At 39.5% G+C, this 27155-nt stretch overlaps 1 protein-coding gene across 3 annotated transcripts in view; it reads left to right on the forward strand.

Moving 5' to 3' along the window:
* Positions 1-27155, forward strand: part of LOC121947736 (ecto-NOX disulfide-thiol exchanger 2) — a 242114-nt gene that overhangs the window by 44674 nt on the left and 170285 nt on the right. For 2 of the 3 annotated variants that reach the window (XM_042492831.2, XM_042492832.2), the window contains one exon: positions 3622-3711. In XM_042492831.2, the coding sequence (XP_042348765.1) occupies positions 3678-3711 (34 nt within the window). In that variant the 5' untranslated portion in view covers positions 3622-3677. Of the gene's footprint in view, positions 1-3621; positions 3712-16496; positions 16937-27155 lie in introns of those variants that run through there. The other variant, XM_042492833.2, reaches the window with a different exon arrangement.

Raw genomic sequence — 27155 nt, forward strand, 5'->3', positions numbered from 1 at the left:
ATTGAAATCACAATTTCAGAGACTCATTTCAAAGACCAGTGTGAAACTTCTCTCTAACCGGCCTCTCTGCTTCATTCATAATCATTAGCGTGCGCATTTCTTCAAGTTAGCAACTCAGGCTTTTTCCCCACTATAGAAAAGTACTTCAGAGCTAAGTGTGTGGAAATGAAAAATGTTGGTAATAACAAATATGAGAGGGAATGTGGGGGCCTTAAGAGTGATGAATGCCATTTGTTGCTGTGCCCACAAAGGGGTAAAAAAAAACAACCCAAAAAACAGATTTTCTTTGCATCCCCCACTCATCATTTTATTTTCCCAAATTAAAATAACTGTCATTATTCTTCTGAAATTTAGGCTAATGCCATTCTGATGGTGAATAAGTAGGCTATTTTTCTCCACTCTCAGCAGGAGTGCATTTTCTCATTGGGCTTGATTTTGCTTTGTGGTTGCCATTACCATGGTGAATGGTCTGCTCACATTTTCAGCAGTTTCACTGGCTCTCAGTGTAACAGCGCCTATAGGTCCAAATGGAAAAAGCTGGGATAGCTGTTCATATCATATTGGATTGTATAGAAAAAAGTCATTTATGTAGAATCTGAATGGATATATAGGGGTGGGAGTAAATAGCCTTTCTGTAAGGCTTGTTTGCTTTTATTTGTGTGTTTTGATTTTGCATGTTGGTAATACAAAAAAGATTAATTTTATGCACCACACAAACAGGGATCTGCTAGCCTATAACTTCCTCAATCAGTAGTTTATGTTGTTGCATGACTTCACTGAATCTGAACCAACCCTTTAAAACACAAAAGTTACACAATAACACAAACTAAGTTATTGATAGAGATGGCAGTAGACAAGCTGCTCCCATGTGCAGTGAGGTAAGATGATTGTTTTTGTCAAAGCAGTCTGGCTTTAAAGAGAGCATTGATACGTTTCACATTGAGTTCAGTTCCCTGTGGGACAGGGCTGTCTATTTAGGAAGTCCTGAGCAAACGACTAGATAAATAAGACTTGGATTATACTGCCAAGTTGTGTGAGAGTTGTAAACATGTTTTGATATAGTTTTTAAGTTGTTAAAGCCCTAATACTTCAATTCATTAAGCATTTTCTCCTCTTTGGGATTCCTTGTTTACTGCAGGCATACAATAAAAAGTTCACCTCATAAATTCAACACAACATAGGGCCATGAACAAATAGTAATTTAAGAAGTATTCCTTTAAAAACTATTACTCTATTCATTAAATCAGTGAATAAATTTCAGTGCTCTCTCGTTTTGTTTCTTTTTGTTAAAGAAGTTTTTCTTATTGTTAAAAGAGGGGTTAGTTATGGGACTAGTGATGAAGATCTATCGTCCTTTCTTGAAAATATCTATGCTTAAGCCCTTATCTGAACATACTCCAGCATTTTAATCATGTTTCTCTTGTTCCCATTCTCCAAGCATTTATTTAATCCCAGTCTGCATTGTTTTCTATATTGAAACCATGTGGAATAGGGGAAACAACAGTGCAATTCATTCATGAACATCCTCTTGCTGCATCCTGTGTTGCCAGGGTTAATCTAATCTTTAATAGTCTCTACTGTTTCATATGTAGATGTTATTGGAGGTCAGCAGTGCTGGTAATGCTTTAGTAATAAATTTGATGATGTTATAGCCAAATACAGCTACAGAAGAATCAACATTATCGAGTAGAAAGAAACCTTGGACTTTGGCAACACTTCTTCTGTTCTGTTGTCTGTATACAGCACATCAGACGCAGTAACTCAAACCGTTGTGTTGCTGTGTAGCGGCAAAAGCCAGGGTTGCTCTGGCTCAGTGGGCCAAGAAGGTGGTGCATCTTTGAACCTGAGTCATGTTGCACAAGTATGCTAATCTGAATGCTAATCTATTTCTGAGAGTGGTGCAGATTGTTGAGTTTATCACTGTGACTGTTATTTTTTAGGAATTGTACTGAGAAATGACTGTGACCATAACAGAAGATGTTTTCACTTTTCTAATTTAAAAAAAAACACCAACTTTTAACTGAACTGTATCCAGACAGCGAACATGCTAAAGTCTGACACGTATGTATGTATGTTTAGCCCTGTTTCTTATTAATTCTGTTCATATACTGCATAGTCCTTTTTGGAGGAATCAGAACATTACCCAGTTTGTATTTTTATCATCATAGAAATATAGCTGTCTTTTGAAAGCATCTGTGCACTCCCAGATAAAAAAAAGGTTCAGAAATGTTGTAGCTGAGGTTAAATATCTTGGTCATCAATTAAAAAAGTTAATTTAGTACAAAACATGTCTTCAGCTGTCGTTAAGATAAGGCTGTTGAAGCCTCACTGTATGCTGTGAGCTGCTATTGTGTAGCTTTTAAAAAGAGCAGGTTATAGTGACGTATACATGCACAGTAGCTTGCAAAGACTCTGTCAAGATGTTATTGTGCTTGTCATATACAGTTTGTGTCAGCATAAATGTGGCAGTGATAAGTGATAAAAATCTTATCGCTGCCCAACATATGGAAAAGAATAACAATAGAGATGCACTTAAGCTGTGACATGAGATATGATGGTCAATGACTTGTTCTTCTTGTGACATGTACAGAGTGTGTGTGTGTGTGTGTGTCTGTGTCTGTGTTATGGATGAATGTATTGTTAGGCCACAATAATTTTCATTATCCTAGTCCTTACAGATTCAGAAAATGAAAGAAAAAAAAGCCCCTCGCAAGAGCACAAGGTGGCATTTCCAGTTGGTCTTTTGTCCAAACATCAGTCCAAAACCCTAAAATATTAAATTTACAAGAAGCTAAAAAGCTGAAGCCAGAGCATGTTTCTTATTTTTCCTCGATAAATGACTGAAACAATGATCACATTTGATCTGGATTAAGTTTCCTAATTTTTGTGATGTGTCAGCTAGTTGTTCAGCCCTATTGTTACAAGTACAGCAAAAAAAGAATCTATACTAACAGTCGACGAATATGCACTTAGTCAAGCCCCAGAAGTGAAGGTAAAACCCAAAGAATGCAGAATAAAAGTCTTTCCTGTACGTTCCTTTAGTAGGAATTCAGGGGCTGCCGTCAGCAGAGAGGAGTGAGGTTCGGGGATCACTGTGACCTTCTCAGTGGCCTGAGAGTGTGTTGGCATGGCATGACTGATGCAGATTATCATAGCTGGAGAAAGCCAATTACTCTGGTCATCACGGCACCCTCAGGGCCCTTCTCAGTGGAATGAAATGCATTACAGAATTCTCTGTGCATCCTTCTGGCAGCGTTTTGTATTTCCTCTATGCTGATCCACCCAGTTTGAGTGTTAATAGCGCAGTCAATGGGACACTCCCGCGCCTCAGAGCCCTCTTTGGCTCGGATGAGCTTCTGCTCCACAAAGCAGGGAGGTCGTGCCTCTCGGAGAAGCGGATGAATTACATTCTCCTCTGTTTGTCTTCTCTCTCTATTCAAGACAAAGCCCTTTTATTTCTGCCCTTCTTCACCACTCTAAGTCAGTGTCCTTGAACGTCTACATAATGAAAAAGTCGGGTCACAGACGTGTGGTGTAAGAGACTCTATGGCATTTTAATTTAACTGAACAAACAGTGACTGATCAGACTTTTCTCATCTTTGGTTTTGTTTTCCAAAACAGATTTGCTGCAAGACCAGAGAAGCTGAGATCACACACGTCGACGCTGCAGCTCTAACATGTACAAAGAGTACAGATCGAGCCGAGTCACCGGTAAGAGGCCCGAGTGCACCTTCTCACGGTCTTATTTTGTATCTATCTCAAAAGATCTTTGTCTTTTTAGTTTCCATAACCTCTTAACCTCCTTCTCTCTTTCCTAGATTGAATTATTCTCCTTTATTCGTGGTTATTTTCACCATGTTCACTTTAGTTTCTCTTTGTGTAGACATCAAAATCTGAAGTGCCTCTCAGTTATTATTGTGTCAAGGCTTCTGATTCAAATCGTAAATCTTATTCAGGCTCACACGTATGATTCATACAGGACATAGAGAGCAGTGACACACAAATCACATGAAGGCTGCTTTTTGCAAACCTGCTAATAGAACACTGACATTTGAAAGATGTTTTTAGCTCAAGTCAAGATTTGTGAACTTGCACTAGTTACAAACAACACACCTGCATCAGGAAAGCTGCACCTGAGCAAGACGGTACATTAACTGGGATTCTGGCACAGCTTATCTTTTTAGCATCTGTGTGAAATTGTGACAAAACACGAGTTCCGGTGTAGTTTTTGTCCAGTGATTGCACCAACTAGATGCCTTTGTCTTGTTATATGCCATTAAATTCTGAAGGCACTTGGTAATATGCTGGCTCTCCATAAGAAACTGATTCTTGAGTAGGCTCAGTGATATGGTTCTAAAATAATATCACAAAAATTCAAGGTATTTTTGCAATAATGATAGTCTTGACGATATGACAAAATACTGAAAAATATTTCACTATTAATTTCAAAAACAGCAATTGCAACAAAATTACTGTTATGGTTTTTTATGTCAACATAAATGTGTGACATCATTATGTCAACAAGTTGGAATATTTCGATTATCACAATGTGAATTTTTCATTTTTATTATTTCAAAAATTATACAGTCATTATCATGAATGATATGTTATGGCACACCCCTAATCTTCCCTAAGAAAACTTTTTTATTTACTTAAAAATCAAAAACTCTTTTTGAACAGCATAGGATGTTAAGTCTACTTAGACTTAAGTTTGGATGAATTAAAATAAGATAAAAATGTGTTAATACTAGAATTATTTTGTGCCAAGCAACAGGTCTGAGGCTCCATCTAACCAGTGCATTTACTGTACAGAAGCCATGGAAACCAGAATGGGAGGTGTAGTAAACCTGTATGTACTATCTACAAACCTTTTTTCAAGCTCAGCGATGACAACTTTGTTTTTTAAGTTGTAATTAACAGATGCAAATTATGGATCAAGAAACTAAATCACTTACATGGTCTTGCATTCATTCATGGAGTGTATTTGCTTCCCTTTTGCAAAAGTGCAGAAATGCTTCAGGTGTTTTGCATCTCCAACACTTCATTCCCTCATTTTAAGCAACATATTAAGTGTTATGGTTTTATGTAATGCTAGAGGCATTGCTCTAAGGAAGGTAATCTCAGTCTGTCAGAGGTCGGTCGGTCCACCACTTTGGTCCAGACTGAAATATCTCAACAGCCGCTGGATGGATCGGCATGGAAACATGTGCAGACATTCATGGGTCACAGATAATGAATTATGCTGACCTTGGAGATTTCCTGACTTTTCCTCTAACCACCATGAGGTTGATACGGGTCAACTGATGAGGTGGTTTTGAATGAAATGTCTTGAAAACTATAAGATGGATTGCCATGAAATCTGGTAAAGACATTCATATGAACTGTTATCACCACTGCAAAAATGTCATTTGTCCAATATTGGACAAGCATGGTTTATGACTAAATGCTTGTTAAACTAATGACATTCAGTCTCAGCTGTGCTGTGTGTTGGCATGTTGTTAGCATTTAGCTCAAAGCTGTGTACAGTCTCACAGTGCTGCCAGCATGTTTGTGGACACTGACCGTACGCTGTCCACTTTGATCCTGCTTCATGCCTGATTTTTTTTTTAGCCACACGACTACTTTTCGTCTTTCTGTGCTGTATACAAGTTTCAAGGCAACTCGACACGTCATGTGGATGCAAAATATGGAGGCCAGTTGGTGGAGCTGTGTAAACAGCATATGCACCTCTTTGATGTTTCCTCCTCCTCCCATCACAACCAAGGTGAACAAGAGAAAGGCTGACAATAATGCATGATTGTGAACCTTACCAACTTCTGCTAGCAAACAACCCTCTAACTGCCTCAAAGCTTTCGAAGGAATCTTTATTGACAATTGTCAAGAACCAGAATGACCCGTAGGGGCTGATGGGTCATTTCCGTTTTGTTTTTTAGACATAGAGTGTGAGCACTCAGGTCTCGATTTGACGATTAGGCCGTGAGCAGAAAAATGTACTTGTATCATTAGAGTTGGAATATAAATGGGCTCACATAGAATGGTGTATGCTCAGCTTTAGTCATATTATTGTCTGCCTGTGTGTAACTAACAACATAAGTGCACAATTCTGAAAAAAGGAATAATCGTACTCATTAAATTGACAATTAGCTGCTATATAATCATGTTCAGAGAAACTGCAGTACATAGGTCATTCATTATTCATTACATCAGGCATAACATTAATGTGTCTCTGTGAGCTGTTATTGTATTTTCAAAAACAAAGGGATCCTACAGTACATTGTTCAAGAACAGAAATTGAACCGAGTGAGAAACTGACAGATTGCTTAAGAGAGAGGAAAGAGAAGGGGAATGAAAAGCGCCTCTCTTGCTGGGCTTTGGCCGATGAGTGTGTCCTTTCCCATTACTCTCACACAGCGCAATATGCAGGTCAGTCAGGTGATAATGAATGCTCTGTCTGATACTTGCACTTTCTCCCTCCCTCCTGCCCGTCTGGTCTGCTCTCTCTGTTGTATCCCCTCTCTTTCCTTACCCTTTTACACTGCAGCAGTTTCTACAGTATGTAGTATATTTGCCTCTAGTGGGTTTAATTATCGAGCAATCTCCTCTCCTCCACCGTTCAGTAATGTCGGGCAGTTTAAAGACGTGTCCGTGCTTCTGTGAGACAATGAAGATGTCAAGTTTTCTGTCTCTTTTTTTCAATAATTAAACTGACTTAAAGCCAAAGTCTATTCACTTTCCAACCTAATTTTGTCGGTTTTTATATGAACACAAAGAAAAGACACCTTTGTTGATAGATCATTTGCTTTAGTCTCCACAGTGCACACAGGATCGGATGAACTAATCAAATTCTGTGCACACCAACCCCCACCGCACAACCGTCTGCAACAAGAAGGCCTGTAATAATGCATTCAGCCAACGTCTCACTAAAAGACATGGTACTGGGTTCAAGGTTTGATATGGTGACATTTCTAGTAAACTATTTTCTTTCCCTCTAATGTTAAAAATGAAACATTTTGCTATATGTAGCATCAAATAACTGATGACAGCCCATCAGAACTAGATAATGGTTTCTGTCATGTTAAGAGACGGACACTGGCAGTATGTACAAAGAGTCTTTTGATAAAACATGACTAAAAAACACTACTTGACTGTTGAGAATTAAAGCTTTTATCCATAAAAACATGGATGTCAAATTTGCTTTCATGTTCTTATGGATAAAAGCTTTATTAATTTTAACAAAATGTCAGTGGCTCGTCAGCAACTCGTCAGCGGCAATTCATGACAAAACAGTGTTTTGTGCAAAAATACTATTATTTTCATTTGGGGATTTTGCACGACTGTTGTGTAAGTAATGGGGCCAGTAGTTTAAAACAGGCTCCCTAGAAACAAGAACAAAATTTTCTGCTGTTTCAAAGACAATAGAAAATTCCACAGTGACCACTTTGGCATCTTCTTTGACCCACTTTGAAAGAACTGCTCATCTGGTATTCAAAATAAATACATATTTCACTATCACAGTCATCAAGAGAGAAATGACCAGTGCTATGAGTAATGGTAGGGATGAAATATTTGACATTTACTAGTTTCCAAGCAAGGCTCTTTTACTGCAGTTGTTCTTATTTCTGCAGGTATAGGTCAGCATGAAATTTGGATTAGGGATGCACAGTATATCTCAGGCCAATGAATTATCGTCAGATAATGGTAAATTTACATTATTATGTAATACTCTGAAAATGAAATTATAGCCAATAAATAGCGCTGATGATATAAAGTGAGACTGCTTTTAGTACAATAGATGGTGTCAGTTAATATATTGGGGCTCTTCTTCGTCCAGTATGAACCTGGTGCAACCAAGCCCCCAGGAAGTGCGCCAGGAGCTGATGCAAATTTTACATAGTGGCCAAAAGTGGAATTACACCGTTCAGGTCTGTCACCTGATTACCACTGGCCCAGAAAGACTTTTCTCCATTGACATACATCGGGAAAGAGACATCTGTAAATCAGTGGATATCTAGATTTAAACTATCCAGTTCGATAACATTTGGAAAATCTTAAGGCCAAGGGTGTGGTCACCAACCATTAGACACCCTGTCAGATCAGCAGACATCCTGCTGCTGTTAAACAGGTCAAACGCAGCACTGAAGGACAGTCTCCGGAGCGCTAGCACAACCTAACACAGCAGCAGTGATTAACATCCAACCTTGAAATGGTCCCCTAAAAACTCACACCAAAAAGGCTCGACTCTGTTGTCAAACCCATCAATCGCTTATAGGTAATGCTAGCTCTTTAGCACTGCCACTGCGTGTGTTCGGGCGTATTCTGAACAGCCGTCTCCGGCGCAGAGCTCACACATTTGCAGCAGTAGTCTCCTCGTGTCTCTACATCTTAGCCTTTCTTCAGGTGTGCATAAGGTACAGGTTATAAATGTCTTAAGTAATTATCCATTATTGGTAATGGCTGAAAAAACTCCATATCTAGGATCCCTAGACTGGATAGATATGTGGAAAAATAAATGGTCTATTCTTGTGGAACATGTGCAAGAGTATTCTTCTGGCTCAGAGTGAATCAAATTTCCAGGGTCTCCTCAACCCACATTCTTCAGCCTTTTTCGCTGACTTTTGGCGATAGCTGGAAGTCTGTCTACAAGACTGTCTTTGTGTTAACTTTGGGGGCAGCAAAGTTTGATGCCCGTGTAAGACTGATGGCATACTCAGTGCCAGGAATCACAACCAGCTTGCTGCACAACACAGCTGCCAAACTGCGGCATGGTGCCCACTCACTCTCATAAACTGCTTTTTACTTGTATCACAGGACTTGCAGCGTTTTAATGCAGTGTGGTAACAGTGGCGATGCATGAGTGGTGTTTGAGTCAAGTGATTCTCTGGCTGTGAATTATGGCGGGGCAGCGAGTGCTGTTAACAACATTTCAGCAGTGCAGAGGGGTTAACAGTTGTTTTGCACTCTGTTTGAGACCCATTTCCATCAATATTCATGCAGAGGGAAAGTTCTCTAGATATAGGCCTGGCCTCCTTTCGGATTTAGCCTAATCCGGTTTCCAGAACAGATGCTGCCGTCACCGGGGCACCTACAGTAACTCCCTCCCCTCACATGAAATCTATGGCAAACATGGCTCTGCATCTCAAAACATATTGGATCCAGTTACTTTTTATGGTGTCTTGTCACTCCTCTGCAACTCATTAAATTCATCCAAGTAGGAATGCACCAGTACGTGAACTGGGACACCGTGAAGCTCACCTAATGAGGTATGACTTAAGCGGGGGAGTCACCTCAACCTTTCCTGTCCAGATGATCATCTGCTAACCATCAGTCAAGGGGCAGGGATGTGAGGCAAGGAGGAGAAGAAGGGATGGATAATTAGAAAGGGAAGGATTAAGGAAGATAGAGGTCACAGATAACTAGCAAGAACCCAAAAGACATAGATGTTCTTCGTCCTCAGGACACATTTCTGTGCTGGCAGCCTTCCGCCATAGAGGGCAGTGGAGTTAATGACATTTTTCACTCGTGCCTGAGCTACAAACCATCCATTGATCTCGAATTGGAAGACACCAAATACCACCGCAGTCACTTTAAACTGACAGGCTTTCTGCTGTGCAGAACCTTTTTAAATACCACCCCCTTTCGCCTCTCCGAAGGCCTCGTGGAGCAGCTACCTGAACCCTTTTGTTTGATCGGAAAGGGCATATTGATACAGCGTGGCGCTCTCTTACCAAGTGAAAACAGGACTGTGTGATTTGGCAAATTGCTCAATAGAGGCAGACAAATGGTGCCAACATCTCTCAGGACAAATAGTCACAAATGTTTAGCAAAAAGGGAAATATCAACTGAAATGAGCGCTAGTTGCGAAGATGGCCTCTCGGAGCCCTTGTTAAAATTTTACTACGATAGCTGTCGATGAGGCCCATATCCCATTTAATATGCAGTAACTGAATTTGAATAATTTATCATATGAGAGATTTCGCTGTTAACTAAATAAATGCATTGAGTAGGAGATGGAGCTAACTGGGTCGTTATTCTATACATTTCTGCTTGATAATATATAATTGAGACGAGCTGGACGACGAGCTAGGCTCATGATTTATGAAACATGTTCGCCTCAGTGAAGTCTGCTCACATGTTTTTTTTTAAAGAAATGGTAAAATCTCTCAGGCAGGATTACTTATTTCACCTTGCTTTTAAGTCAGGCAGTTTATTTGACTAAAGAGGGCTGTAATGTCACCAAACACACACGTTCTCATACGAAACCATAAAAGCAAACCAAGGCTGCTTTCATCTGCTGAGGCACGGAGTCAAATTAGTGTTTGATTTGAATGTTTTGCTACACTAAGCAGGCCACAAAAAGAACATCATTGTTATAAAAAAAAAAAAAAATCAAGACGTCAGACAAACATCATTCCCTAGGGACACTGAAATTGAATGAGAGCATGCACTGGCTGTTACTCATTACTACTGGCTGACAGGGGTAATTGAATTCTGCCCAGAAAAAAATCTGTTTATTTATGACAAGCCCTTTCTGGTGAAAACGTGGACGGCGAAAAAGCCAGCTATCAGTAGGTTGCATTTTTTTTTATATCACTAAATGCAGATGATAGATAAGGCTGATAATAGTGTGTTTTTCGGCTGATGTGTCTCTTAAATTTGACCTTGATGTGTGTGAATGTATTGTATGTTTTTTTTTTTAAACAACCCACTTCACTGAGCATGTGAAGCAGTGAGTAATAGGCTTGTCCATCCAATATTTTTCAAAGGCTAGGCTGTGGTCCAAATGTTAGAAAAAGACAGGGCCCCATATTATTTTGTCATGTTTCTGAAGTCTTTCCAAGTATTCCTATTGTACCATGGCCTGAATAATACATTTTGTGGGTTAGTTGTGATAACTAAGGCTGCAGTCAGCCACAGAAAATCTTGGTCGGCCAAAACTCTACATGCTTTTCAACCAATCGATTGGTGGATGGAAGAAAAAAATCTGCACGTTATCTCTAGATTTACTTAATTGGCTGCTGTGCACTGAGTGCACTCTATATTGTGTGTCCACCAAAGCATTTTTTTATTTCATGAGGCTAGTTCATGTTTTTAATTCTTTATAATGGGAGTTCTGTGTATTATAGTATGGGGGCTGCAGGACATCGATTGAACGTTCAGTTGTATATTTTTTCATCAGATAATGAATGAACTATGAAGTAGGTACAATACAGATGTTAATACACGTATTTGCACATGTATTTTGTGTGTGACTATGTATTTCTTTATCAGTATGTATTTATTGACATGTATTTTGAAACATCTTTTTAATGTGATTGGTCACATGACTGTTTACATATGTTTTTAACACGGCATCTCGCAGTGTAAATCTAGTAGTATGATGAAGAGCGGTCTTGCTCTAACCATCACTTTGGTGTTTCAAATAAGTGATAAGTGGAGCCCTGTAGTGTGCGAGCCATTTTTTACCTCTTTCCTTAGAGCCACACATTTACCCTATGCTACAAACGCCAGCGTTTTGAGGAAGCGTCATGGATCTATCCTACGCTTTTTGTCTGAGTTGCTGCGAGTTAATAAATGTATAACTTTGGGTAGCTTTGCAGATCTTTAATTGACCGCTTGAGACTGGCTTCAGAAGTCAGTCAATTCCTATAGACATCCAAATGCTGGTAAAATCTGCAAGTCGCTGCTAGATTTGCTTCATTTACCATCCACAAAAACAATGGTAATCTTTTAAGTGGCTTGTACATTTTGGAATCCGCTAGCTACAGTGGCAGGTGGACGAAAAAGTTCCTTTCCAACCCTGCATTACAGCAGAAATAAACATGTTTACAGCCCAGTACAAAAAACTTTTTGTTCACTATTGCTAATTTCCTCCACATCCCAACTGTATTGGGGGTTTATTTTTTCAATCAGCCCTTTACATTTTTATCAAGGCTTAAAGTTATGCATAATTATGGCCGGATTGCTGTGAGCGACAGACTGCGGATAGTGTCTTCGACTTCTCAGTCAGATCCACCCCTCACTCCTCCAGAGCTCCAGCCTTTACATTATTTTTACACTCTATCAATACAAGGCTGCACTTGTCACTGTCACTCTTTTTACTGTTGTCCAATAACAGTGGAGGAGGGGCGGGACAAATGCCACATTCTGCATGTACAAGTGCTTAACAACAACAACGAGGGAGAAACGAATACTGATGGCCACATAAACCAGCAGGTCCATCGGTCCATCTTCTCTTCTACGTGCTTCAGCCTTCTCCTCATCCAGAGCAAGAGCTAGAGCAAGTACTCTATGTTGTGCCAACATTTTTACCTCTGCAGATATCCCGTATCATAGCAACCAGACGCAACGAAAGCGTCTCATCTGAAAAAATGCTGTGCTTCTAAAGAGCTTTAGCGCCTCCAGCACCTGGGGCTTTCAGATGGTAAAAACTCTTTGGTGGACACACGGCCCTGTTAAAGTAACGCCAGCGTCAGTGAGAATTTGTTTGGACAAAAGCATATAGAAGAAGAAGACACAATTGATTGAGAGGAAATACAATGTTCTCACAATTTTGTAATTTAAATGTTATGTACAAACAGATACACACATGCACAAACACAACCTACAGTATACAGGTGAATTAAATGGAGAGATGTCAGAGCAAGAAGGCTGCCCATGTGCAGGTGCCTTGAGTAGTTGGGGGTTCAGTGCCTTGCTCAAGGACACCTTGGCAGTGCCCAGGAGGCAAACTGGCACCTCTCCAGGTACCAGTCCACATGTCATTCACATACATTGCAAAATATTCCAACAGGAAGTACACAAGGACCCATTTTGAATGTTTATGTTGTCCTGTTTGATGCAGTCTACAGTCCAACCAATCAACTAACCGACCAGAAGACGTCAGCCATCACAGTAACTGAAACAGTAAATCTGCATATAATGTTTCAGTAAGATGAGAAAAAGACATTGTTTTTGAGCTGCCTGCCAGTTTATATTTTTGTTCAGTTGTACCTGCAGAGGGAAGTTGTCAGGTGGTATAATCTTTAAAGTCTGCTTTTCATATTTGAGTTGAATCGTATAATCGTTATACGTATATCCTTATCATCCTTCAACAGTGGCTGACTGTAAACATGCATTTTTTATTTCCAGGAAATAACTGTGCACATGGAGCAAACACTGATGTTTACAGAAGAAAAGCCTGGTTTATTTTTCTAAATGAATCAAAGCTGTTTAGAGAGTCACTGTAGATATTTACTGACAGTAGATGAAAGACACAGCGAAGTAACTTACTGTCATTTCTGCACTTTGAATCACTCCAACACCGTGTTTGTAGAATAGCATTCTCCTGACTTCACAGTGGACTGGAAATTGAGAGCAATTTTGAGTCCTGGAAAAAGGGAATGGCACTCTGGCCTTTGGTAAATACTTTTATTTACCTTTGAAATTATTTTATGATGGCAGTGGAAACAGACTTATTGGTGGGGGAAGAGAGGATAAAATTATTTGATCCTGAAGATATTTTCTAAACGTGTCCAAGACCTTTTGACCTGAACTATGCAACCTCAATTTTAGCTTGTATATGGATGCGTGCTTGTGTGTATGTGTATGTTTGAATGCAGCTCTTGGGTTTGAAACCACATAGTCATTGGCCAGTTTATTAGGTACATCTAACCAAACATCACATATGTATAGGGCAATGGGGAGACTGAATTGTTTCTTGATGTGCAATTTGGAGGCAAATGGCAGTCATTACAAACATTTTGTACGTCCCTTAACCTGACATGAATTAAGTGTTATATATTATAATCATCCGTGGTCCATTTCAATACTTAAACTTTCAACAGCCTACATTTAATACACTACTCTGCTACTGGGTCAGGGGGCCACTATGGCTTCTAGTGACACCTCACCAGTGACACAAGAATTTCAGTATGTCATAAATGCTAGTGCTATTATCTTCAGTATGCAATTTTGGTGGATGACTTGGCAGTAATATGTAAGATGAAAAAGGTACTTTGTTTAATGTGGCCGTCCCTCTATCCTTTGCTAACTCCCTAAATTAGCACTTCATCATTAAAACTGCACGAACACCTGGTATAGTGTTACTAAGATTAGTAAAGGAAACAAATGTAAATATTTCCACCATGTCTTCTAATTTTTTTCCACTTGTGCTATTTTCATTGTGTCCTCTTGCTGCACTCTTATCCTGCAATGGTTTAATGGCACTCAGCTCCTAATATTTGCATAACACCACTGGATGGAAATACACCTGAATTTTTGTTTTCTCTTATAAATGTTCTGAAAATTCAGCTCAAAGTTGAGCTACATTTTGATGGAAAGCTTGATAATCTCACCTCCAGGTCCATTTAGTGGCTTTTCTTTAGTACTTGATGAAATCGCTTGAACCTTTTCAGCAAATTTAGGGATACTCAATAGATGAAAAGCCTTACATGTGCCTCAAATCATGAAAAGTTTGAACAAGTGCGGCTCCAGACGACGATTTCATTGTCATTTTGGAGGCCATTGAATTGTATTGTGTGACACTGAGAGGTGTTTCCCTTATCAAGTACACCACATTTATATGAATGAGTGCAGACTACATTTTATAAACAGGTTTCACCTCAATCAAAATCTCTCTAAAATGTTTTCAACAAAAACAGATTATATTTATAAGTTTGGCATTAATTGCAGAGTCGTTGTATTAGACTGTATTAGTTGTAGCCAAGTGTGTCTGATTACTTGGCTGCTAATCCATATATGCTGACCTATTGATGCTCCTAATCCAAGGACCAATTACTCAGGGAAAAGTTCTTATTTTCTCAGGAAAAAAAATCTTAGTATGAACTGAAATGTTTCCAAAATGAGCACACTGCTTATATAAATTTTAAATGAATGGTAAACCTGTTTGACATACTGTTACCATGAGAAGACTGCATATTAACACTGAACAGGTGATGTCAGCTTCTCCTCCAGAAGCCAGTCTGAACCAGACTGAAGAGAGTTTCTGAGATCAGGAATGACTCAGCTGACCGCTGCAATGATACAGTAGATATCATTCTCACGCACGTTATTTTCCATGACTCTGTATGTACACAGCTTGTGTCTAATTATGGAAGCATAATAGTGTTTGCTCTGCTGTTTTCTTTGTGTAATTAATCTTCCGGCTGTGTGTTGATCAAACCAAGACTGTATTCACACCCTGAGAAGCCTCAGTCATTTTAAAACATATTTATTGTTGACTGTGTGAGCCAAAGATTACACAAATATTTGGTTTGAAAGCTTCAATACAATACATTTATCAGAATGGGCACTGTGAGCCAACAGAGAAACATGGCTTAATCCTGTTTTCAAATGGGCAAACAAATACTGGTCATTATATGTCACACAGTCTTATCTTATTCACTCAATCAATCAATCAATCAATCAGTCAATTTATTTTTCAACTTTGTGCATTGTAATTTTGTCCCCTTTTGCCTCCTTTACTGCTGCTACTACTACCCTGTTGTTCAATGATATTCATAAAATTTTGAATATTTTCTCATTGAATGGTTAAAATGTATTAATTCGCCACATGATTAGACACTCTTTCTGATGACAATGTGTACTTAAATCGTAAAGACAGAAGTCAGAAAAATGTAAATGAAATTGAAAAAAACAATCAAAACTGATTTCATTGGGCCTGAACAATATATAGCTTCAGTATGAAGAAGGAGTGCATTAATTGTTAAGTAACAAAACATTTATTGAAAACAAGCCTAAGTTTAGGGGGGAATTGTTGGTACCCAAAGAACCCATATTTATTCAGATATCTTTAGATGACAGTTAATTGGACCCTTTGAAAACTGTTGAAAATGTTGTTCCTTGGCAGAGAGATGGCTTCAGAAGATGGCAAGGAGTGGCATTAGGTTGTCTTACCACTCACTACCTTTAAAATAGTTGAAAAATTAGAGTGCAACAGCCTTTTATTAATATTACTGGCCTCAAATTATTTTGCCAGGGGGAGCATCACCCCACCTTGAGAACACCACTCCATGGTTTCTGGCTGTGGAATAATTTAACTGTAGTTTTAGGCACAACTGCTTAAAAAAAAAAAAGAAAAAAGAAATGAGTGGAATCCCACTTATTTTTAGTTAATACCTTAATCACTTACAACAGCTTGGACAAGTCCTTTCTTACTGTATTTATTTTAAACCACACAGAGTGTATGTTGAGCCTGGGGGGTGACAGGAATGCCTCTCATCACAGTCTGCATTGCTAAGCACTGCTATTGAACTGATAATGTCTTTGCTTCTCCTCCTCCAACTGGCAAGCCTCAGAATGACACCTTCTTAAGAGCACAGCTGTCAAAAGTTTGGGACAAATTATCTCGCTTTTTTTGGCATTTGTTGCTTGGCTGCATCCAAGAAGATGTCAAAAAAATGTATACAAACTCTGGGGGTGTAAAAAAAAAAAATCCAAATTGTAGTTTATTTGGCATTCAGCTCAGGAGAGGTGTTGACTGAGTGATCCCTCTGGTTCGCTGTAGGGGTAGCTTGGCAGCAGCTCTCTGTGAAAACGACATCCTCCTCTGACAGTTCACCCGTGCTTGAGCTCGCCCTCAAAGCAGACTGACGGAGAAAAAAAAAAAGCTTGAGAGCAGGAGTTTAGTCGGTGACTGTACAGCGACACACCGGCGACGGCAGCGTGAACAGTTCGCCTGCACGCTGAGCGAACTGGTATTCTGCTTCAGTCGCGAACCGGGCACGTCGTGAGGGCGGGCTCGCCTGCCGTAGCTAAAAGGTCCCGCTTCGACTGGCTGCTCTCATTGCAGTCCAGTCTGCCGAGCGGAGCGGACTGACTGAGGGACAAGCGCCGTCTCCATTCAAGGATTTTACTTCGTACACTTCGTCCTACAGCAGACGACCGACCAGGAACGCACCTCGCCTTGTGTGGACAATGTTTCTCTTGCAGTACACAGGTACATGCTTCAAGTTTTATCCTCCTTCATACGGTCTTTATGCTGACAGCGGAGATGTGATTCTTTTTTGTCACCGAATACTTGTGTTGCTGCAGGCTACAGTGTAACCGAGTTATTTGCAACATTTTACCGCTCACCTCTCCGTTGTTTGATACAAGTTAAAACAGCAACGAAAGAGATTTTCATGCCGTGTTTAGTCCGTAATTGTCGGGCGTATACCAGCTGTTGAGACCGCATAAAAAGGACCCGTGCTGCCTCTCTCCACTGTGGCTGCTATTCCGTACGTCTCAGCACTTGATGTGTAATGGTGTGCTTTATGATGATAAATGATCAACAATAATTTTCTGTACGCATTTTACACTTGCTTATCGGCACAATAGACGCGAGCGGCGGCTATTATTTTGACTGACACACGCCTATTGCAGCTGTTTATGGTTGAAGTTTTCAGAATAGATTTCATCCGCGCTGACGCCGGATTACTGCTATTGAAATGCATATTTTTCACATGCTATTCAGTCCTGTTTCTATTCTACTTGGAGCTGCATAATGGGAGCTCGGTTGATCACATTGTAGTGGATAGGCCTAACATGCATGGGCTAGTTTTTTTTTGTTGTTGTTGTAATGGTAAGATTAAGTAATTAAGTCAGGAATGCAAGTTGCTGGCGACATCCAAACTACCAAGATTTCCGTGCCATTTATTCCCGAATCGCCACCACGCATAAATAGCTGGATTTTAAATGGGACATTTTCTCTGGGCTCACAGGATCTAATTAAGCGAGGATGCTGTTTGAACTCTCACATTAACCTGCTTATTCTGCTTTATTCTGGCACTCTGCTCGCCAGCTTCCTCTGTTTATAGTCATGGTAAATTTACCTCTGATGTCCCACAGCTTTTCTGTTGTTTATGTGTTCACAGCCTAATTGCTACTTTCCTTTAGCTCATAAAAGCAGTGACTTGTCAAAGATTAGTCTCATGGCATTAATTTGCAGTTTGTCACTAAATGGCTATAAAAAATACAATCACTTAGTTTTCCTATCCCCCGCCTCATGTGTTAGAAAACATTGTGTTCTTTAAATACTTTATGTAGAAGCGGACCGTCTTAGCAAAGTAATTCATTTTGTACTTAAGCATATTGCCAAGTTGTTCCAAGCAGTATTAAGAATAATTTCACAGTGCATGATTCAATATATAGCCTGATAAAATGTACAGTTTAGGACAAATATAACATTGTGCCTTTTGTCCAGAGGATAAAATGTGTTTGAAGGTTTTTGTTTCTCAGTTACACTGTTGTTTATCTCACGCCGACGGAACGGATCAGTTCCCTTCTCCTCTATTTCCTCCCCTTCCAGAGGCACAAACATGCTTTGAATCAAATTGAGTGAATGGGGGCGAGTGCCTCCCTATGACCACTGGGGGAGAAAAGGTCCATCAGGCCTTGTGACAGCCATTTACTTCCACAGTGCACTCGTCCTCTGTGATCAATCGGAAGAGCATCTTTAGATTGCCTTTAATGGTGTGGGGGCACTTTGCTTAGATCTGTCAGAGAGGAGAGACTTAAAGGTTTACATAGAGTGCTTGAGAGGGATCTTAAATATTTCAGCTCTCTTTGGCATAGGATGATAGTGCTGCAGAACAAATTAAGACTGAGTACAGAGCGGACTCTTGCACGATACCAGGAGATTTGGCAGCTTTGGAAAATCAAATTTTAATTAGTTGTTGCATGACAATTTGTGGTTACTAAGTGGGATTCTCATTTCTGTAGCTGTCGAGGAAAAATAACAAAAGTGACAAAGACAAAGGAGAAAGTAAGAAACAAAATTAGATAAAATATGAGTCATAGATGACCTGCAAATGTCTTTGTGGGACAGACCCTCAGAATTAGAAATGGGGAATCAATTTTCGCTGGAAACTGTAAATATATGTATGTATGTGTGTTTGTGTGTTTGTGTGTGTGTGTGTGTGTGTGTGTGTGTGTGTGTGTGTGTGTGTGTATAATATATAGATATATATTTATATATCCCCATACAGGATACTTATAGTTTGGATTTAAAAAGCATAAAAACTGCCCTGGCGAACACTGCATTGTGATTCTAAACCTGCCGGACAAAATTTACATTATAATGTGGTGCCTATTAATTTGGGAGTGGGCATCATTATCAAGAATGGAATTAATACATGTCCACTCACCAGCAGTAAGTATTTGAATGGAGTTGAAGTTCTCCAGGACAAAATAATATGCTAAGCGAATGCAGACCAGCTAATATATTCGTTTTTATCTTACACTGACAATCACTTGCACTTCACCTCAAAAGAAAATGCAGTTTGCTTCTGTTTCATCCACTCTTATTACAAACTCCCAGAGCTGTTCACTGACTCAGTCTGCTCATCTGTATTCACCTGACTGCTCAGAGCTGAGCTCGCAGACAGGTAGGAGGCTCTTTAGTTTACTGACGAGGCAAGTTTTTGCGCATAAAGTGAAAAATATGAATTCCGCATGTTAAGCTTTGGCAGTGTGTTGGCAGTTGTCTGTTGTGTTTAACTAAGCTATTCAGGGTATTAGGGATGGGCATGAGTACTTGAATACTCATTTAGACGTCAGTATTTGTTCAATGTATAGAATACTGGCTGCCGTCCCTCACACCTATGACCATAACTTTGAATTTCATTTTTATTATTTAAAATGTATAAAAATCTTATTTTAATGTAGAGCCATGTGCAGTGTATTGTTTCTTTCAGTGCCCTCATGCCCCCCTGTCTGTTTACTTTCAATTTATGGTTTAATAGGCTAACTGAATCCTAGTTGATCAAGAAAAAATTTTAAAAATTGCAGTTGTTTTCCATTGTTGGCTAATTTACATTCTGAACTTACATGAGATTTTTTCTTTTTTGCAGGCACTTGAATACTCTTTAGTAATTCAATGCAATTACTCAAATATGGAAGTTACTTAAAATGCCCATCCCTACAAGGTAGAAGAGCTCATAGCACCATAGATGTGACAAAAACTAGAGGAGAGCTTGAAGAGCCTCTATATCGTCCCCTGTAGGGAGAATTTTGTTTTTTTAAGAAGATCATAGAAACACTGATGTAGAATTAGGGTACAGAACTGAATTTGTCTTGACAACATTGTTCAGGTCTAGTTACCAGGGCTGTAACGGTTTGTGTGTTCATACCCCAACATAAAGGTGCGGGGGTTATGGTTCAGTTCATGCAACTGTATGCAGAATTGTTTGTAGACTGATGCACGTAGTGTGGAACCAACAAGTGCAAATTCTGTTTTAGTGGTCCCCCATTAGCTACATGTACATGTGTGAAGGTCATCACAACAAACATTTGCACACACACATAGCCCAGAACCCCGTCCTAGTGCACACATTTTAGTTTTTCTTATTCTTTGCATTTGGTATTTTCTAATATATATTGTGAGGGATGCTTTTCAATTTTATAGCTTACTGTGACCTGTTGCCTTTTGGGAAATTGTTCAGTGTTTGTATAGTGTAATAGCCACACAGTGTTTGAAATGTTCCTTATTTTTATAATGAAAATAGTTTACCAAAATTGCCAGTGGGTAAAATGCTACCCAAGTCCCCAGCAAGAGGATTTTGTTGTCTTATACTGTTACACCCATACTAGTAACACTATGCTTTCAGAATTAGTTTTATTAAAGGTGTCAACTCTTTTTTATCATCATTGGAGTATTTCTTTACACTGGTTGAAGGCAAAAACAAGTCTTTTCACTATAGCTTTCAAGCAGTTTCTCGCTTCATTCAGACTAAGTCTAAGGGATTTTTTTCCAGCATACTTGTGCTTTTGTTTTCCTCTTTTTTTAAAGACATCTAAATAGATTTTTTTTTTTTTCCCGAATACAGAATTACCCTACAGGTTGATCAGTTAGTCTACTTATATGCCATATTTATCAAGTCCATTGCATGCTTTCCCTCACTTTAAAGCTGCAGCTTGTGGGCTGTGAAACCTTGTGACATTGGTGACAAGCTGAGTCCCTTATGGCAATGTTTACATTGCTACTGAATAGACAACTTGCCACATTTAGCCCTTTGTATTCCCGTGTCAGAGTGCACTAAATAGATGCATTTTTCTGCTGAGACATCAATGTATTCCCACAAAAGAATATCCCCAGATGTCTGCTGCTACAGTTGCATAGCTGTCAGTACAGTTATCGCTTCTTAAGTTCCTACTGTTTCTTACTGTTTGGCTTATGAATTTGTGATAAATTCTACTCTGTCAGCTGACCACAGTGGATGATGGTGTTGCATATCATATCAAAAGACAGAGATGAAGTTATGGTGAAATAACTGTCATGTGTAGACTTGAGTCTTGTTTTTGTAGATACATTTTGATGGTTTTATTGCAAAGTTGTCTTGCTGTGGTGATAGGCAATACATTTTTATTTTACACTGTGACTCGTGACACTAGTGGTACAAATGTCATCTCTCTGTGGATGACAATTTATTGATTGTAATAACCGCTATTTGTGCAGTAGAGAAACGCAAATACTTATTGGTGCTACATGACAAGAGAAAATGAAGAAAAGGGTGGTTTTGCTCAAGGTGTAGAAAACCTACAACTGCCAGAGTGCAGTGCGCTTGGCATTATGTGGACTGCTCCGTGTGAACGGTAAGCTAAAACATGAGAAAACACTTGAGGCGACAAATATGCAACTCAAAAACAGATTCTTTTTTTATATGTGATCAGCGCTGTGTAGTTTTACAGTTTCATCTCCATTTTTTCAGCCTCCGTTTTCACTGTGCAGGAAGCAGTGTTGCTCCTGCTTCCTGTTCACAAACTGTCACCATTAGCGCGAAACAGGGCGTTAAAATATGTTTCTGAAAACATTTTAGGTGAGAAATAGGCAGTGCAGTTACATAATCTTGATTTTTATTTGATCACTGCCGTGTTTTACCATTTGATCTGATTGTAGTTTGAGTTTGAGAGACGGAGAGAGAGGTGTGTCTCTTGGTCAGGTATTTACTTTTTGAGTATGTGGTAGCGGCTGCAGGGTTGGGGACAGTTGTCAGGCAATGCAAAAATGCAGAGGAACAATCTAGTTCGAGCAACAACCCCAAAAGCTGGCAAAACACAAATGATGTGATTCGCGTGATTTGGTGGTTTGCCGTGGGAGGAGGAGGGATATCTCGGCACGGGTTAGATGGAAGAAAGTTTACCACAGTTAACCTAGACATACTACCCACACTGTTTTGATACAAAGCTGGTTATAAATCAGCAAAGTTCCTTTGTGAGAAAAGAGTGAAAAAGAAGCCTAGTGTTTCTCCTTTCACCACAGCTCTTGTCTACTTAAAGAAAAAAAGAGTTGCCAAGCTGTTAAGGTTGGTGTGGTATGTTACAATCGGTGTTAAGAAGAAAAGGAGAAAGTCCTCAGTGGTCTATGCTCATGGACAGCATTGTGGAAAACATGGTTTTATCCTCAACTCTCCGTCACGAAACCACAGCCATTCATTACAAACGCTTTATTAAGCTCCCCGATGGGAAACCGGTGTAAATGCTTCTTCACACACTTTTTACAAGATGCTTGGCTGCTTTTTGTCAAGTTATCCCCGCTTCGTGTGGTGCTATCTCTCCTGCGCACCATCTGTCTGGCTGATGTTTAAGACTGTTGGTGTAATAACGACTGTTTCATTGCCTCACCACTCATCCTAAATCTCGGTGGCAGGCTAATGTAGGGTAATGATTGTTGTTTATTCCTGTGTCTAATGCTCACTAGTGTGTGCCCTCCAGAAACCCCATTTGACTTGGTCTAATTGTTTGGCTTTTGAATTACAACAGCAGCGTTAAAGTGAGGCTAAAATCTGTTCAGGTTGAAGAAAAGTATATTAGTTTGTGTGGAAGATTCCCTGTGAGTATCAGCAGTGTTGGCAGCAGCAGCAGTTCAACCTGCCATCTGGTATTGAGTAGCTAAGAGAGCTTGGCAGCCTGAAGGCAACCAAACTCTGGGGCTCCAACCATATCACTGACAGAGCTCTTCATTTCTAATCACTTTCATGATAAGCAACCACGCAGGGAACCTTGAAATTGGAGCTAAGGACTCTGCAACAGCATGTTCAGGAGCTACATGGAGGATGAAGTGAGCCATCAGCCTTATTCTGCATTTGCTGTGTATGAGCAGCGTGTGTGAGACGGGATTGCAGCTGCAGTGCTGCTGTGTTAAACCCTGCTGACAGTTTCTTTTGAGCAGTGGAGAAAAGAGGAGCAGTTTAAAGAAGCTGGATTGTGCCGTTCACCAGGGAGTTACTCTACAACTTTTCCACATTTTCAGATCTACTCTCAAAAACATATAATGAAAACCTCAGTCTGCAGCATCGGTCTCATCGTTCTATGTAATGTGTAGTCCCATGTGTGTTGGAGTTAGATAAATCACACATGGGAGGCATGTATTCTACATTTGATGTTGACTATCTGCCAGGTTTTAACAAAGAGATCCTTAAAAAACAGAATTTCTGTTTTCTGTTTAATGCTCATAAGCAGCCATTTATCCCACGCACTCCCACTGTTACATCTAGTGGTAAACATTAGTTCCCTTGTGCTGAATCAATTTAGCCCTTTATACTCGTTAATTGTAAGGCTCTTAAAACTCTTTTGTTTTGTGTCTTTAGCTGGGACTCAATCTGAACTGTGTGAAGTTAATTAATTGATTTTTGAAACAAGTTGAGGTGATCCGTGGACACAGACTTGCTGTCTCCATTAAAACTTTGGGTAACAAACATCTTGAAATGAGTATTATGATATCTGTATTTAATGAGTCATTTTTGGCATTTTAACCTTTAAGTTGATGACAGGCTAAACTGGAAATGAAGAGAGAGGGAGGGGTATGACATGCAACAGGGGCTCAAGGCTGTGATTGAACATGGGATGTTGCAACTTTTTTCAACTGTACATAAAGGAAAAACTTTGTCAACATCTGTGTTAATCTAGTAAGATTGAGTTTTGAGTCTGTTAATTTTGTGTAAATCATTTGTTTTGCAGCAAAATGTACATAGTGGACTGAAAATCAATTGATTTTATTATTCTAGTAGGATAGCAAAACTGTAAATTGTTTTTTTATTTAGAAATCCATAGCTGTCACTTAAATGTGCAGACACACACATAGCTGCGTCTCCCTGACTGTCCCACTTGAGTGCACTGAGGGATGGAAGAAGACAACTCTCTGGTTGAAACAGTCATAGAAATATTGCACCTACCTGGCAATGTGACATCCCAAGAGACAGAATGAACCTGAGTTTTTGTTTTTACTGTGGCATTTTTTCCCGCCTTACCAGCGGTGCCAAGAGAAGCAGCTGAAAGTAGCACAACACGTGGCGTGATAGATCACCAGAGGGACGTGGGACAGTGCTGCTGCACATCTCTGAAGTTACCTGTGTCCACTGCTGCCTCAGAGATTGTATTACAATAAATGTTCTGCCTTCGCACCAGATGATAAATTGAGGCACTAAATCTAACTTTTATGTAGGAGTTGCATTGTGCTACGCAGTTTTCTTCTTTAAATATCACAAGAATCAGCTTTGCGTGCGCTGCGGATTTATCTGTGGGGAACCCAAATTTATTGCAGGAAACTTCACGACATTTATTACACTTTTTCTGCTATGAATATATGGTCGTGTAGGAGTTGACCTTCTCGGTCAAAATCTGTTCCTCCACACATTGATATGTTGAACATTTCCCCCATAGAGAGAAGGGAGAAAGCTGAGACCATGGTTCAGTGGTTTGGACCAGAGAACAGGGGTGTCCAGGGAGATTGCTTGTCTGGAAAGCAGCCATCACTCTACTGTAATAGAGACTGAGAGCCCATTTATATGGCTCTTACTTTGGGAAGAAGGAATGGCTTAAGGGGGGGAAAAAGGAGCATGAAAACAAAATGGTACCAGACTGTATGGACAGAATGAAACCAAGAATGCATTATTAATAGAGTAGCAGAGGTCCTCTGTATGCTGCCTGTCTTACGGAGACATTTTTCCACTCTGTGAAAGACTGAAGAATGCTTTCATGGGTTAGCTGGTTGACTATTCACAAAACAAGTTAATATTCTGAGCCATGTTTATTTGATAACTTGGCCCTCTGTACACTTTTTTAGGAACGCTTTTTAAATCCAGCAAACAACTTCCATCGTCTACACTGTAAAATCTGAAAAGTTTATTTTACTTAAAAAATAATAATAAAATAGAGATTAGAGATTTAGCTTTTCTTTTTCTCATCCAGTGTCTTGCTATTTTTTGTTACATTATTGTTACTTCTTCCATTGCTGATGACCTTTTCCTTGTTTTTGAAAGAAATCAAGCACAATTTCTAAGGGTTCAAAGTTGAATCAGTCTATCCAAGTTTTAGCAACTTAAGTAAACCAAGTTCACTGTGCTATATATCTGTATTCTGCTGGTTGCAAAGTAGACGTATTTGTATTTTTTTGAACATGTTAACAAAATAAACAAAACTTCATCATTGCTAACATCCTCTTAAGTTAAGTCAGACTAACCTAGTTTACAGAAATTGCTAAAAGAAAAAAATAATTTCAGTTGTCATTTTTAAGGTGTAAAGACTTCACAAAATTAAGTAAATACAGCTACATTTTAAGTTACTTAACAATTAGATATAAAGTAAACAATCAAAATTCACTCTATCACATTTACTTTCCTCTTTCAAGGGAACCCGTTCCCAAGATTATTTTAAGTAAGATCAACTTGTCAGATTTAACAGTGTAGAGAGGAAGAGGGAAGAGTTTGGGTAACCCAGGAATTTTCCATTTGCAAGACGCATTTTTTTTTTTTTTTTTTTTGGTGAATTTTGTTTGGGGTATTTCTTTCCATTTTACATCAACAAACTCACACTCACAGATCCCCACTGTGCAGAAGCTTTCACAGGGCAGGAGAAAAAAGTGCAATCTGAAATGTCATTGGAACTGCTCTGAAAGGTTTTGGTGTTTGAGCTCAAAGGAAGCCCTGTAGTTGCATGTTTACTGCACTGAGCCTGGCTAAAGTCAGACCCCCGCTGCTGGATAAATGCGAGGCTTTTTCTGCGCTCAGCACATCTTACTTGCCAATATTAGTTCAGTTTTTCTGCCTCTTTCTGAGGAATTGGAGGTCAGCATTTATGGGGGGATGATACAACTGCAGTGTAACATTTTGACCGGGGAACGGGGTGTAGTTTTCAGTTGGGTTCTTTTAAATTATAGCTCTGTCTATTTTGGACCGTTGGAATGCCGGTTGAGGTCGGCATTCGGGTCAAAGGGAGAGCTCTGTGTCGTGGTAGCGGTGAGTTGAATTAAGGACAGTGAGTTCAAAACCCAGACACTTGACTTTCACCACTTGGGAGGGAAGTTGCACATTTCCTGTTGTACAATTTGTTGTTCGAATGCAGAATAGCTTTTATCTGCAGCCTTGTTTTTACCATTAGGTATGCATTGTTGAAACTGTTCTAAAGCCACAATGGCGCCGATGCTGGCAAGGCTGACTGGCATTGCGATTCTACACTGGAAGCGATTCCATCTCCTCTAATGGAACGGAGTAGTAAACAACTCTGCGCCTCTGTTTTTTGTGGGAATCAAAACAAGTACGACCATCTCTCCTTGAAGTGCTGTTGGGCACCTTTTTTAATACCTGTAGCCCAACGTTGGATGCAACATAAAGTCCCATTTATCATGAATAGCAGCCTATCACTGTCCCAGTTTTGAGTATGAATACATGTGTATGACCAGCCAGTTTGGCATGCTTATCACATATGTTTTGAGAACATCAACATCACAACAACAGAAGGATCTTTATTGCAGTTTAATTGTAGTTATACAAAAGTGCTGAGTCTGGGTCATCCTGGTGGCCAAGGGGCTTTTCTCTCTGTCTGTATTTCCTGTCGGCTCACTTCTATAAACTATTCAGGAAAGGCAATAAAAAAACTCCAAATCCTTGTCAGAGCATAGCCCAAAAACACATGATTTTTGAGGTGATATTGATGTCTAAGAATAAAAGGTGTAGTGTGTAGGATTTATTGGCACCTAGTGGTGAGGTTGCAGCACTGAAACTCTCCCATGTGCCAAGCATGCAGGTTCTTACTTTAAGGTAGTCATAAACTCATGAAAACATGACTATAGTATATGTATTATATACAATTTCTTTCGAAATTTGCCCCTAAATCCTAGACACTGGACCTTTTTAAAAAGTCAGTTAATGACATATCGGCAACAATGACATATTCCATTACAC

This window comes from Plectropomus leopardus, chromosome 8 (genome assembly GCF_026936395.1).
Source record: "Plectropomus leopardus strain MGB_pleo_1.0 chromosome 8, ASM2693639v1, whole genome shotgun sequence".
Lineage (NCBI taxonomy): Eukaryota > Metazoa > Chordata > Actinopteri > Perciformes > Serranidae > Plectropomus > Plectropomus leopardus.